The sequence below is a fragment of the Nerophis ophidion genome, linkage group LG04, assembly GCF_033978795.1.
Source record: "Nerophis ophidion isolate RoL-2023_Sa linkage group LG04, RoL_Noph_v1.0, whole genome shotgun sequence".
Lineage (NCBI taxonomy): Eukaryota > Metazoa > Chordata > Actinopteri > Syngnathiformes > Syngnathidae > Nerophis > Nerophis ophidion.
The window spans coordinates 62535950-62551172 of NC_084614.1; the positions used below are offsets into that span (position 1 = coordinate 62535950).

The 15223-nt window shown below is 38.7% G+C and overlaps 1 protein-coding gene across 2 annotated transcripts in view; it reads left to right on the plus strand.

The window, feature by feature from the left end:
* Positions 1–2431: 2431 nt before the first annotated feature.
* rbm27 (RNA binding motif protein 27) overlaps positions 2432–15223 on the plus strand; it is a 40067-nt gene continuing 27275 nt past the window's right edge. Inside the window, exons 1-6 of one of the 2 annotated variants that reach the window (XM_061898665.1) lie at positions 2432–2631; positions 8370–8488; positions 10864–10997; positions 11102–11181; positions 14269–14465; positions 14689–14994. In XM_061898665.1, the coding sequence (XP_061754649.1) occupies positions 2573–2631; positions 8370–8488; positions 10864–10997; positions 11102–11181; positions 14269–14465; positions 14689–14994 (895 nt within the window). In that variant the 5' untranslated portion in view covers positions 2432–2572. The remainder of the gene's footprint in view (positions 2632–8369; positions 8489–10863; positions 10998–11101; positions 11182–14268; positions 14466–14688; positions 14995–15223) is intronic. The other variant, XM_061898666.1, reaches the window with a different exon arrangement.

Consider the following 15223-nt stretch of genomic DNA (forward strand, 5'->3'; position numbering starts at 1 on the left):
TCAAGATATTAAAAACAGGCCATATCGCCCGGCCCTAGTTTAAGACATCCAGTCATTAGAAAACATCACTGCACATCATAATGGCAGCTACACTTTCCATCTTAAACATCTAAAACAATTATTTACGAATGTCCGGCGGGCCAGATTGAAAAGCTCAACGGCCAGCATGCGGCCCCCGGGCCTTAATTTGACCAGGCCTGATTTAAAGTGTTGTGGTTGTTTAAAGGGGGCTTCACGGTGGTAGAGGGGTTAGCGCGTCTGCCTCACAATACAAAGGTCCTGAGTAGTCCTGGGTTCAATCCCGGGCTCGGGATCTTTCTGTGTGGAGTTTGCATGTTCTCCCCGTGAATGCGTAGATGTCATTGTCACATATGCATGTACAGTAGATAGCAGTATTGTCCTGATTAAGAGTGTCAAAACATTGCTGTTTGCGGCAGACAAACTGTTTTACGGTACACGAACACGTGACTGCTGTTGTGTGTTGTTTCCGCGCTGGGAGGACGTTAAAGGCCTACTGAAACCCACTACTACCCACCACGCAGTCTGATAGTTTATATATCAATGATGAAATATTAACATGGCAACACATGCCAATACGGCCTTTTTAGTTTGCTGAATTACAATTTTAAATTTCCTGGGAGTTTTGTCTTCGAAACGTTGTGTAATGATGACGTGTACGCAAGACGTCACAGGTTTTTAGGAAGTATGAGCGCTGCGCACACACACAGCTAAATGTCATCTGCTTTAACTGCATAATTATACAGATTTTTTGACATCTGTGTTGCTGAATCTTTTGCAATTTGTTCAATTAATATTGGAGAAGTCACAGTAGAAAGATGGAGTTTAGCCACACAAACACACAGTGATTCCTTGTTTAAAATTCCTGGAGGTGAAACTTTCCTATGGATCAGAGGGCGGTCAAGCGAACATGGATCCGCGGAATGTCAACCAGCAGGTTTCGGTGAGAAAATTGTGGTTAAAAAGTCAGTTCTTACCGGAGAAAAGCTGAGCTTGTGCCGTCCATAGCTGCCGTCGACTCCCCTGAGACACTGCGCGTCAAGACACCCGTGGAGACACCCTTCCGACTATCAGGTAATATTAAACTCACTAAAACACTAGCAACACAATAGAAATATAAGGGATTTCCCAGAAGGATCCTAGTAAATGTGTCTAAAAACATCGGAATCAGTCCCAATGCAATCGCGTTTTTTTTTTAAACTTTAAAAAAAAAAATTTTTATTCTAGTCCGTCACTATCAATATCCTCAAACACTAAATTTTCATCCCTGCTCAAATTAATGGGGAAATTGTCGTTTTCTCGGTTCGCATAGCACTTTTTGTTGGAGGCTCCCATTAAAAACAATGTGAATATGTGAGGAGCCATCAAACATGTGAAGTCATCGTCTGCGACTTCCGGTAGAGGCAGGGCTTTTCTCTTAGCACCGAAAGTTGCGAACTTTATCGTGGATGTTCTCTACTAAATCCTTTTAGCAAAAATATGGCAATATCGCGAAATGATCAAGTATGACACATAGAATGGACCTGCTATCCCTGTTTAAATAAGAACATCTCATTTCAGTAGGCCTTTAATGAGACTGCCTTACAACAAACCCACATAAGTGGGGCGGCATGGCGTAGTGGGTAGAGCGGCCGTGCCAGAAACCTGAGGGTTGCAGGTTCGCTTCCCACCTATTGACATCAAAGTCGCTGCCGTTGTGTCCTTGGGCAGGACACTTCACCCTTTGCCCCCGGTGCCGCTCACACTGGTGAATGAATGATGAATGAATGATTGATGGTGGTCGGAGGGGCCGTAGGCGCAAACTGGTAGCCACGCTTCCGTCAGTCTACCCCAGGGCAGCTGTGGCTACAGATGTAGTTTACCACCACCAGGTGTGAATGAATGATGGGTTCCCACTTCTCTGTGAGCGCTTTGAGTATATAACAATAGAAAAGCGCGATATAAATCTAATCCATTATTATAATTAAGAAACCAAGAACTCGCCCTCGATCATTCTACAGTTATAACGTCATTGGGCAGGCACTCTGTTTATATTGTGTGAAAGCGGACGTGAAAACAGGCTGTCGACACGTCACTTGGGTCCGCATGGAGTCTGAATTTCAGGAGATTTTCGGGAGAAAATTTGTCCCGGGAGGTTTTCGGGACCCGGGAGGGTTGGCAATTAAGTATGCACTAAATTGACCCTAGTGTGTGAATGTGAGTGTGAATGTGTTCTGTCTATCTGTGTTGGCCCTGCGATGAGGTGGCGACTTGTCCAGGGTGTACACCGCCTTCCGCCCGATTGTAGCTGAGATAGGCGCCAGCGCCCCCCGTGACCCCGAAAGGGAATAAGCGGTAGAAATGGATGGATGGATGGATGGACGAATAACGTCTGCGCGCGCAGTCCGCGTTACGACACCTCGAGTGTGTTGTCATGCCGTAAAGCGCTTTGTGCGACCTGCCAGTGGAGAGAGACAGACAGCAGGCCGTGTGAGCTTATACATTTATAGACGATGAAAGCAGGCATTTTGGCTCTCCCTTTTATTTTATAGGCACTCCTATCGTCTCTTCCACGATGATTATAGAGAATGTGGACGCCCTGAAATCGTGGCTGTCGAAACTACTGGAGCCAATGTGAGTGTTGAGATGTTATGACATTTTTTTTTAGCATGCATCCTACGTAGCTAGCTAGCGGCTAGCATCAATGGAGGGGGGTGCTTGCTTGAAACTGATGGCCAATTCCTGCAGGAGTTAGCGGAGCACCGTGGCCGCTCGCGTACTTGCTTATTCGAGTAAAACATTTGGACTTTCCATTTAACTGTACGATAACATGTGCTTCCCGTGATACAAATACTAGTTGCAATTGTAGTCAATGCAACTTAGTTAGCTCCCAGTCACGTAACTTTATCCGAGCTCTGTAGCACGCCTCCTAACTACAACCCAGCACGCATTAATCTGTATTCATGTTCTGAGATCGTCAGCCAAATTTAATGTGTATATATATATATATAAATATATATATATAAATAAATGTTTATTTGCATATATAAATGTTTATTTGCATATATAAGCTTTCCACGAACGTTACGATATTTACCCACCATTTATAGCAACATGAAATTACTGTATTCAGGGACAAGCGGTAGAAAATGGATGTATGGAAGTCTATTCTGATTTACACACAATTGGGAACACATTCTAATCGCATCCAACACAGTATTGTTTTTAAATATGTATAAATATATATATATATATATATATATATATATATATATATATATATATATATATATATATATATATCGTATTTGCTTGAATAGCCGCCCGGGGCGCTAATTAATTTAAAACCTCTAGCAACAATTCAAAAATCCTTTATAAATATATTTATTGAATAATACTTCAACAAAATATGAACGTAAGTTAATAAACTGTGAAAAGAAATGCAACATTGCAATATTCAGTGTTGACAGCTAGATTTTTTTGTGGACATGTTCCATATATATTGATGTTAAAGATTTTTTTTTTTTGTGAAGAAATGTTTAGAATTAAGTTCATGAATCCAGATGAATCTCTATTACAATCCCCAAAGAGGACACTTTAAGTTGATGATTACTTCTATGTGTAGAAATCTTTATTTATAATTGAATCACTTGTTTATTTTTCAACAATGTTTTAGTTCAAGGAAGACCACTACAAATTTAGGGGGGGGGTTGGTGCTAGCGGGGTGAATAATATAGCCAAGAGTCATGGATGCATTGGAATTCTGGGCAATTCTTATGATGCGTTTTTTAATGTGTTACAGAGCCAATGTTCTCCAGAAATGTGTTTGGTGTGGGTTCACAGAGTGTGGCGCATATAAGTAAGAGTGTTAAAGACAAGTGGTTTTATATCAGAACCATCAGTGTGATCTGTATGGCTGTGGAACAAGACCCCTGGTCTACACGTAGTAAAAGCAAAAACCCCTCCGCCATTTTGGAAATGACAACAGGAGAATCGTCACTCGTGACGTCACGACTTTGACCCGGCGGTAAAAGTAAGCACGCGCTAATAAATTTGGGGAGCGAGTTTGCCCCGGTAATAATTCAAGGCAGGCGCATATTACATGTCCGGCGGCTATTCAAGGAAATACGGTATATTATATATATATATTGCTCAACGGAAGGTGCTTACGGACATCAGTCGTTTACCAAGCAAAGGTAATACGCAAGGACATTAACACATCCGACACGTACGTAGGATTAACCGAAGGAGCGTTCAAAACAAGATGGAATAATCACAACGCCTCCTTTAGAAACCAGACTTTGCAGAATTCTACAGAACTCAGCAAACACATTTGGAACCTCAAAGACAACAATGTTGAATATTCAATAACATGGCAAATTCTTGCATCCAGCACACCTTACAACAGTGGTAATAAGAGATGCAACCTATGCTTAAAAGAGAAACTGTTTATTATATATCATCCCGATCTATCATCCCTCAACAAGCGCAGTAAAATTATTTCAACATGCCGCCACAGAAAGAAACACCTCCTAGGTAACACATGAGCCAATCACCACACCCTACGCCTGCCTGTACCCACCCACTCTGTGCCCTATATAAACCATTGTATGTGAATGCTTCCATTAAAATCTCCCGATGATTGAGGGAACCCCTCATGAAACAGATCTGTAGAGATGAAGTAGTCTTGTGATTTTTTCCCACACCTACATATATATATATATATATATATATATATATTTAGCATTTTTTAAATAGAAATTATATCAAAATAGCCCTGCATTCTTTACTTTTCAGTATACCAGACCAGGGTTCACCAACCTTTTTGAAACCAAGAGCTACTTCTTGGGTACTGATGAATGCGAAGGGCTACACACTTAAATAAATTGCCAGATATAGCGAATTTGCTCAATTGACCTTTAACTATATTTTATTATTAATAATTAATGATATTTATCTTTGTAGAAACACTGATCATCTTAAGGATTTCTCACAATAAATATATATAGAAACAGATAAATATCAATATGCAACACTTTATTTTTTATATTTTCTCTAAGTGCACATTTTTCAAATTTAACATTTTCAAATGATCACTTCTATGACAGTCTTGTGAAATCACAATATCCCATTTTAACTAGCTAGCCACTAACATTTTTTTTACAAATCATGAATTACTTTGCACCATGTTTGTACAAATAATAACTCAAAATACGAAAGTCAACTCTCAAATTTTTAAATAAATCATGTCACACTTTGAACTGGACACCAAATCTGTTATCTGTTTCTTTGTTAGTTAGTTGGAAGCCTGGGATTGCATGCTGTTAACTAGTGTGTTGTACTCTGGTATGTAACTTGACACTGCAACTCTGAGTGAGTCTTGCAGATGTGCATCAGTGAGGCGTGTTCTGTGTTTGTTCTTGATGAAGTTCATGTCAGAAAAGGCTGATTCACAAAGATAAGTTGAACCAAACAGGCTTGCAACCGTCATAGCTGCTGTGCATACATCACTGTACTTTTCTGTGTCAACAAACAAAAGTTTGGTGCAGCCTGGTGGGCTTTAAATTTTAAATTGTCAGGAAAAAAGAGGAAGGAATTTAAAAGGTGAAAGGGTATATGTGTTTAAAAATCCTAAAATCATTTTTAAGGTTGTATTTTTTCTCTAAAACTGTATTTCTGAAAGTTATTAGAAGCAAAGTAAAAAAATAAATGAATTAATTTATACAAGTGAAGACCAAGTCTTTAAAATATTTTTTTGGATTTTCAAATTCTATTTGAGTTTTGTCTCTCTTAGAATTAAAAAATGTCGAGCAAAGCGAGACCAGCTCGCTAGTAAATGAATAAAATTAAAAAAATAGAGGCAGGTTACTGGTAAGTGCTGCTATTTGAGCTATTTTTAGAACAGGCCAGCGGGCGACTCATCTGGTCCTTACGGGCTACCTGGTGCCCGCGTTGGTGACCCCTGTACTAGACACTCTCGAAATAAAATTTAGAAAAAAACAAAAACATAAGCTTTCGGATTTATACTCACTTGGGAATACATTCTAATCACATCCAACACTGCAGTATCACATGCACACTTGCCAACTTTGAGACCTCCGAATTCGGGAGATTGGGACGGTATGGCGTAGTGCAGTGGTTCTCAAATGGGGGTACGCGTACCCCTGGGGGTACTAGAAGGTATGCCAATGGGTACGGGAGATTTTTAAAAAAATATTCTAAAAATATCAATTCAAAAATCCTTTATAAATATATTTATTGAATAATACTTCAACAAAATATGAATGTAAGTTCATAAACTGTGAAAAAAAAAAAAACCCAGCAAAATATCGCAATGAGAAAAATCAAACATTTCATTAACATAATTATATAACCAGTCACCTATGACCTATGTGGTATTGAAATATTTATGCATTGTTTAAGCATTTTTTAATAAAAAAAAATATCAGAATAGCTCTGCATACTTGACTTTTCAGTATACTAATCATTCTCGAAATAAAATAGAATTTAAATAAAATTAAAATATAAACAAAGTTTAGTCGGTTAATTAATTTGAAAAATGTAAATAATACTAACTTATGAATTAATGAATTAGAACATTTTCGACAATATAAAAACACAATTAAATATGTAACTGAACATTAAGATTTTGTACAGGCATCATTTTTGACAGGATTGGTTATGCAGTTACACAAGTGTATTGCTATTATGTATACTTACTGGGGAAAAAACAACAGTAAAATGTAAGAAATAAGAGCCAACAAATCAGAATGTATTCAGAATGTTCTGATAGTTGATAATAATAATATATTTACTCAATTATAATATAAAGGTGACACAACGTTTTGTCTTTAAATCTATAAAATAACTGGCTTCAGCATTTTTTTTAAGAATAAAAAAATATACCAAAGTGACACTTGAATACTTACTTTTTTTTGTATGTGGCCTTTGATGTAAAAAGTTAGAACACCCCCGATTTAGGATATTAGAATGTCTTTACCAAAAGTGTGGACATTTTAGTTATTGTTTTCACAAACACGAAACATTTTGAAGAAGTTTTACATAAATCTGCAATTTACTGACATTTGATGCATATTTGAGTCTGTGGGTAGAAGATAGTTTTTAATTTTATTTTAATTCACGTTTATTATTTAAAATGCTTAAAAAAAACAATCTGTCATCATGTCTTTCATAATGATTGTGAACACTTGGAACTGCACATTTTTAGCAATCATTAACAATCCTTATGTAAGACAAAACAAACATGTTTTTCTTTTTTTACGTCCTCTAATTTGTGAACAAATTTTAGCAAAAATCAACCAACCATGGACCCAATAGTAGTGGCTCTATTCCACCTATAAAGCGCTCACGACAGACTTTGTGAGAGACAACAAACAAAAAATATACACTCTACAATGTCTGCCCTCACTGGGATGACGACTGATGGGATGTTCATATTTTCCCGTTTAGATGAAGAATAAATCATAATCCTGGCAAAGGGTTCAAAAAAGGTGTAGCAAACACTTATTTTTGTGTCTTTCTTGTCATCTGCTGGTCTAAATTGGCTGTCAAAGTTGACCAATTTATTGGTTTATGGCCACGTCCTTCTTCTATCCAAGTGAAAGGGCATGATATATAATCTAGAATGAACTTTCCCCAACTCCGAGTAGACGCACCAGCTCACCAACTCATAATGTCAATATAGCCATAAGCTAGTTAACTCTCTGTGATCAATGAGAAGGTCTGTAATGTTGGCGCTTATAAAAACAATATCGCTAATACTTGGTTATAATAAAGGTCACAAAATGTAAATAGGGTATAGTTAGTAGTTTGTGGATTATTTTTTTACTATGCTCTAAGGTTGAGTAGACCCAATCAAATCATGACTCTCATAAGGTTAATTGTTAGCTAGCTGACTTTACTGGCGTTTATTTACAATTTAGAAATATAGATTAAAAAAAGGCATGTGTTTGAGATAGGCACCAGCAACCCCAGTGGGAATAAGCGGCAGTGGATGGATGGATGTGTTCTTGTGTTACTTAAGGATTGTGAATGATAGGCAAACAAAAAAAAAAGTGCAGTTCCCCTTTAAGCTTTATTTTAGATGTACAAAGACGACATGGCAATAGTCCACCTTTTGAGGTAGCACCCCAAGCCTCTTTCACAGTGGTTCGTAAAAGCGGTCTTTTTTCCGTGTGTTCTGTTTGAACAGCTCCGACAAAGAATAGGGAAACAAAGTTGACCCCCCTTTCATAAAATTCACACAGTCTGTAAACGGCACAGGTGAATAAATGCAGGTTCCGTGTAGGAAGGGGGTTACTGATATTGGCTTTATGATTTTTGCATTTAAATGTTTTATATCTTGTTTACAGATGCGATGCTGATCCCTCTGCTTTAGCCAATTATGTCGTGGCTCTGGTGAAGAAGGACAAACCGGAGAAAGAGCTCAGAGCGCTCTGTGCCGATCAGCTCGATGTCTTTCTACAAAAAGGTATACTGTACATAGCACACACCAGACACATACATACTCATGTGTATATATATATATATATATATATATCACGTTTGTGGCACTAAATAAAACAGAAAGTTGGGGAGTGACGGGGCGCATGCCCTTCAGACAGTTAATGTCATTACGAGGGAGGTTCCAATTTAAGTATTGTGCTGCCGATTCCGATACCGAGCACATGCATTAACTGTACATTTTTCAATTTGTTTAGGGTGTCTTGGTATTGATAGAGGAAGGAATCTTAGGGCACCACACGATTTTCTTACGATTACGATTCAGGAGCTACGATTCGATTAAAAATGTATTGATGCATCTTTAATTGTGTATATTGATGCAGTATTATGTTTCTTTTCGTTTCACTAAATAAGCATTCATCACTTGCAACTATTTTAAAACAGTGCATTTGTAATAAGAAACAGTTTAATTAATCCCCATTACATTTAATAAATTAATGGAAATGTGTGCAAAACTGGAACATAAGTGCTGGTATATAAAGAGGCTGGTCGAATCTCTCTGTGAAGTGGCTTGTTGTGGTCAGCCAAATTTTAGATCTATCTGCATTACTTTATTTATAATAAATAAACAATCGATTATTGAGTTTACTAAATGACTTTTACAATCGCCCATGTCTGAATTGCGATGCATCTAAAATAGATTATTTCACCCACCTCTAGTTTTTGACAGTTTAACAACAGCTACACAATATTTAAACTAGTTCTTTATATTATTGCATACAATTGTTTGAGCAAAACAAAGTCAATAGTAAACTAACTAAACACAAGCAAAACTACTCTCTGCTATTACATAATTTGTGTTTTGCCCTCAAAGTCCTCCATTGTCCAGGGAATTATTTCCAGAGTATGTAATTATTGAAAGAACAACAAAAAAATTATTTTGAGAAAATGGAAATATTGATCAGATCCTTACAGTATAGATCATATACTGATACGACCCTTAAAATCAACACCACCAGTTTATGGATCAATCCGATCCTCATTTTTACATGTTGTGTACTGACTGTGACAATGCTGACACACCAACAGTGTGTCAGCATTCCTCTCTCTAACTCTTACAAATGTAATTATTATTTTTTTGTTGATAACAGCTTACTTTCTGCTGTAACATGCTTCCATTTACACTTCCTAAACTTTACTAAGCGCTTATTTCTTGGTGTTGTTTAACTTAGCTTATTTATTAGCATGCCTGATCCTGGCTTGGTCACGGTATGTAACATGTTTAACCTCATCCTCTAATGATAATAATATTTGATAATGATACTTAAACTCGTATGAAATGCAGTTTTTTGTTATAATGGAGGTGATTATTATTAGTTTAGGGATGTGGCCCAACACTGTGTATTATATACTTTTTCACAAAAATCAGCCGATTGAATTATATTTATATAGCGCTTTTCTCTAGTGACTCAAAGCGCTTTACATAGTGAAACCCAATATCTAAGTTACATTTAAACCAGTGTGGGTGGCACTGGGAGCAGGTGGGTAAAGTGTCTTGCCCAAGGACACAGCGGCAGTGACTAGGATGGCGGAAGCGGGAATCGAACCTGCAACCCTCAAGTTACTGGCACAGGCGCTCTACCAACCGAGCTATGCCGCCCCGATTTAATCCTATATAAACATATCATAATTAAAACATGGGTGGCACGGTGAAACAGGGGTTATTAATGTGCATGTGCCTCACAGTACAAAGGTCCTGAGTAGTCCTGAGTTCCATCCCGGGCTCGGGATCTTTCTGTGTGGAGTTTGCAAGTTCGCCCCGTGACTGCGTGGATTTCGTCAGGGGACTCCGGCTTCCTCCCACCTCCAAAAACATGCACCTTGGGATAGGTTGATTGGCAACACTAAATTGGCCTTAGTAGGAGAATGTGAGTGTGACTGTTGTCTGTCTCTGTGTTGGCCCTGTGATGAGGTGGTGACTTGTCCAGGGTGAACCCCGCTTTCCGCCCATGTGCAGCTGAGATAGGCTCCAGCAACCCCCCGCCACCCCAAAAGGGACAAGCGGTAGAAAATGGATGGATGGATGGATAATTAAAACATTTTACTGTTAAATATCTAATCCATTTGATTTAATAGCGGCCTTGTTGTATTTATGCTGTGTCTCTTTTTAAAATTTTAAAGTCCAATCGAGAGACAGAGTGGAACATCGGCACTGTTCACCAATTGCATTTTGTTTACTGTAGATTCTCAAGGCCGCCACCAGAGGGTAATATGACATATATGACTAGATGGTATTTAGTGGCTAGATTCTATGGGTTTACAGTACTTTGAATAGGTAGGATTTCACTGATAAATAGTTGCATTATTTGACCATCTTATCCCTTGTTTATTACTTAATTCCAGAGACTGTGGGCTTTGTGGATAAACTATTTGAAAGCCTGGCAACCAAGAACTACCAGGGCAACCCTGTTGCTAAAGAAGCTCTGAGAGAAGTCAACCTCCCTGCAGCCAAATTGAATGCTGTGGAAGTAAGAAATGTATCAACATATTCTGGATTTATACTTTCCTAATATTCCAAGAAAGACTTTTGCTTTTTTTTCACGACATTCTTTTATCTCTTTTTTTTTTTACACAAAAAAAGGTGGAGGCTCCAGAGGACGAGCGGGAAAACAGGCGGAAGAGAAGTCCTCTGAGGAACCGCTCCGACTTCAACGAGTCTAGGTTTGGCCTAATTACGCCTACAAATTAGTGATGGGCGATAGAGCCTGAAATGTATATTGTAAAATATAATGACACATCATGTGATAACAATATACACCACAATATATTTGTTGGCATGTAAATGGAAATAAAGCCATTTAAAAAGGATTGACGTCTGACACATGCGGTATCAAATGATGGGTCCTCACTTCTCTGTGAAGCGCTATATAAATCTAATCCATAATTATAATTATTATCCGTCTACTTGTTAATTTAACGTTAATATATTATATTCTGTTGTAACATGATTCTTTTTACACGTCTGTTAAAATGTAGTCAGTACTTGCACTTTTGTTTTTAGTTTAGATCAGTAGTTTTGGGCGATACAGCAAATGTGTGTATCAAGCCAATAACAAGCAGTTACAGGTAAAAGTACTGGCCATACCAATGCTGATACCGATACTTAACATTTTTAAGATCCTTAAATGATTACATTTTTGATCCCAATTATAATTAAACACGAATGAAAACACAGCATAGTGGTATAACAACGTCAAATAAAAATTGTTGCCTTATTCAGACAAACCAAACAATCCAGTTGTGATCGATTGAATGCCCCCAGATTACAGTGACCTGAATGAATGAGAACAATCATATACTTATTCCCACTGCATTCAATGTGGTGTACCACATCGTTTAACTGTCCCGCTATGTAAATTTATGTGGTCTTCCACGTCATTCAATGTGGTCTTCCATGTCACTTTATGAGGCGCGTCACGTTATTTAATGTGGTCTTCCACATCATTTAACGTGGTCCGTGAAATCATTTTATGTGGTCTACCACGTCATTTAATGAGGCTCGTCACGTTATTTAATGTGGTCTTCCACATCATTTAACACAGTCCGCGACATCATTTTATGTGGCCTTCCACATCATTTAATGTGGTCTTCCACGTCATTCAATGTGGGTTTCCATGTCATTTTTAGTGGTCTTCCACATAATTTAACGTGGTCCGTGACGTCATTCCATGTGGTCTTTCACATCATTCAATGTAGTCTTCCATGTCATTTAATGTGGTCGTCAACATAATCAAATGTGGTCATCCACATAATTAAATGTGGTCTTCTACAACATTTAATGTGGTCTTCTACGTCATTCAATGTGGTCGTCCACGTCGTTCAATGTGGTCTGCCACATCATTTAAGTTGCCCGCCATGTCATTAAAGAGGCTCGTCACATCATTCAATGTGGTCTTTCCCATCATTTAACGTGGTCTTCCACATCATTTAATGTTGTCCGCATTGTCTTTTAATGTGGTCAGCCATATCATCTCGTGTTGTCCGCCACATATTTCACGTTGGCCCTCCGATGGCAGTTATAATTGCGAAGTGGCCCTCAACAAAAGCCAGTTACACTCCCTTGCAAATCACTCGTTTATCGCTGCTATTAGTTTTGGACATGACAGCGATTAATTTTATCCACAAGGGAGGAATAAACTATTTTCATAGCTGGAGCATAAAATATCTGTGTACTACCCTTTAAATAAATTAGACATGAAATAACACCTTTTAGTCACCTTTTAAACTCTTTTAATCCAATATAGTAATGCTTTCCGAGGCTGAGCAAATCAGTGGCCATAACACTGAACTGTGTGATCTTTTTGTTTTGGTCTCATCTAGTGGCCAATACTACTATAGTATTGATACTTTTAGGTCATTTAGCCGTGGTTAAACTTGAAAATGTTTAATTCAGTGAAAACTTTTTGTAGAATACGCTTACAAACAAAGCAAAAAAAAATGTGGTAAAACCAAAATATTTGAAACACGATGCAGCCATGAACGACTGTAGTGAAAAATTACTAAACAAAACCAAAAACTATTATTGGGGCAGCATAGCGTAGTGGGTAGAGCGGTTGCAGGTTTGCTCCCCGTCTCTTGCCATCCAAATTGCTGCCTTGACCCTTGTCCCCAGTGCCGTTTACACAGGTGAATGAATGATGCCGGAGGGGCCGTAGGCGCAAACTGGCAGCCACGCTTCCGTCAGTCTACCCCAGGGCAGTTCTGGCTATGAAAGTAGCTTACCACCACATTGTGTGAATAAATAATGGGTTCTCACTTCTCTGTGAAGCGCAATGAGGGTCTAGAAAAGCGCTATATAAATCTAATCCATTATTATTATTATTATTATTATTATTATTATTATTGGCTCTGATTGATATCCTTTGGTTTTTGCCCTTGAAGCCCTCCTGTGTTCAATGACTCATTTCCCGAGTATGTAAACAATAACGATTTTATGATGATAAAAAATATTTATCTAATCACTATACTATAGACTATATACTGCTACTTTACTTAATATCGTTATTGTTGATAATTCTATCGATTTGTCCACCCCAGTTTACATTCAATAGTTGTAGCTTAGCACGGCTAAAAGGCTTGTATCCTCTTAAGGTGTGTGCACTGTAGCATGTTTAGCTAGTCCCTGTCTGTAGTTTATTTGCTGCCATGTAAGTGAGGATGAGGGACTTGGAAGCAGCTTCGCACCATAGATTGACATTCGCTAACATCTAGCGTTCGCATACTGCTGTCAAATCTGCTGGACACAGAATGTGTTCTCAACATTATCACGATATGACGATAATATTAAAAAGCTCTACTTACTGCAGTTGGTTTCAAACTGTTTTCATCAATAACCACCTCACAAAACACGACTTTTTTCTTGTACCACCATATTGACCAACATTAAAATAAATGTAGACACAGTAGGCCTAATGATTAATTCCAAACAAGGCATAGATTTTATTTAACAAGTATATTTGATATTTTGACTGCTGTAACATCACATACAGTTTGAACAGTAACACTGTGTTTGAATATATAATTTATTCTTTGCTGTACCACTAAATAAAGCCTGCGTACCACAATTTGAGATTTACTGCGCTATTGTATGCCAAATTCATATAATTCATTCTGTCTATTACGTGCAACCCTAACACCTTGAATTACTTCTATTTAGTCATAAAAAGAGGCATAATAATAGTTGTAATTTAAACTTTTGTCTTTTTATGTTGGTTGCGCTTAATCCACTTAATGTTTTCAACCTCACAGAAGTCGCGAAGACAGGAGGCGGGACGAGCGCAAGAGGCGGGATTTTGATCGGCATGGGAAAAATAGCAGTGGCGGCGGCGATTCTCACCGTGAGCGAGAGCGACACGAGCGGCGCAGGGGGTGTTCCCGCGGGAGGAGCTACAGCAGGAGCCGAAGCCGGAGCAGGAGTGGCAGCCGGGGGAAGAGCAGGGGACGAGGTGAGAAACACAACAAGCAGAGGGAGAGGTTCAAAATTATTCAGGAATATTTTCAACCTGTTGGACGCTCCTTCAGTCAAGATAAAATGTGGAGCGCTTTGCATGTACCTCAGAGGGGATTTAGTAACATAGGATGGAGTTATCTTCCAGGTTTACAATTATTTTTTTATGTGCGCTCTGATGTGTTGATGTTTTTTTCTCTTACTTGTTGCTTTTTTCGCAGACTTCAAGTCAAAGTTTGAGGCGGAGCGGAAGGACATCGACGGCTACAACTCATCCAGCACAGGCGGCTCCCAGCAGCCTCAGCAGCACACATCGTCTCTCCTGCCCACGCCGCCACACCCTTTCTTATCTAATGCAGGTGGGCCCCCGGGGCTCGGCGGCCTTCCCGCGGTAACACCGGCGCACATGCCCGATGGCACCACCGACAGCTGGTCCGGCTACTTCGGCGCAAAAAGGCAAGATGGCATCAGCAAGCCGTTCAGCAACAAGAGCCTTCCTCGCAAACAGCGGTGCAGGGACTATGATGGTAAGGAATCATGTATTTTAATAGACTACCTAATTTATCTAAACAATTACGCGCCTCAAATAGGTGCTTTAGAGTTGTGCAATATAGACAATAAATACAAATATATAAATTTGGACGACAATAGAGCTTTTACCACTATTGTCATATCACGATAGTACATGTTGATTCTACCTGCAAATTTGAAAGCGACAAGCAAAGGAACGTGTCAACGCAATGTAACATCCTCGCT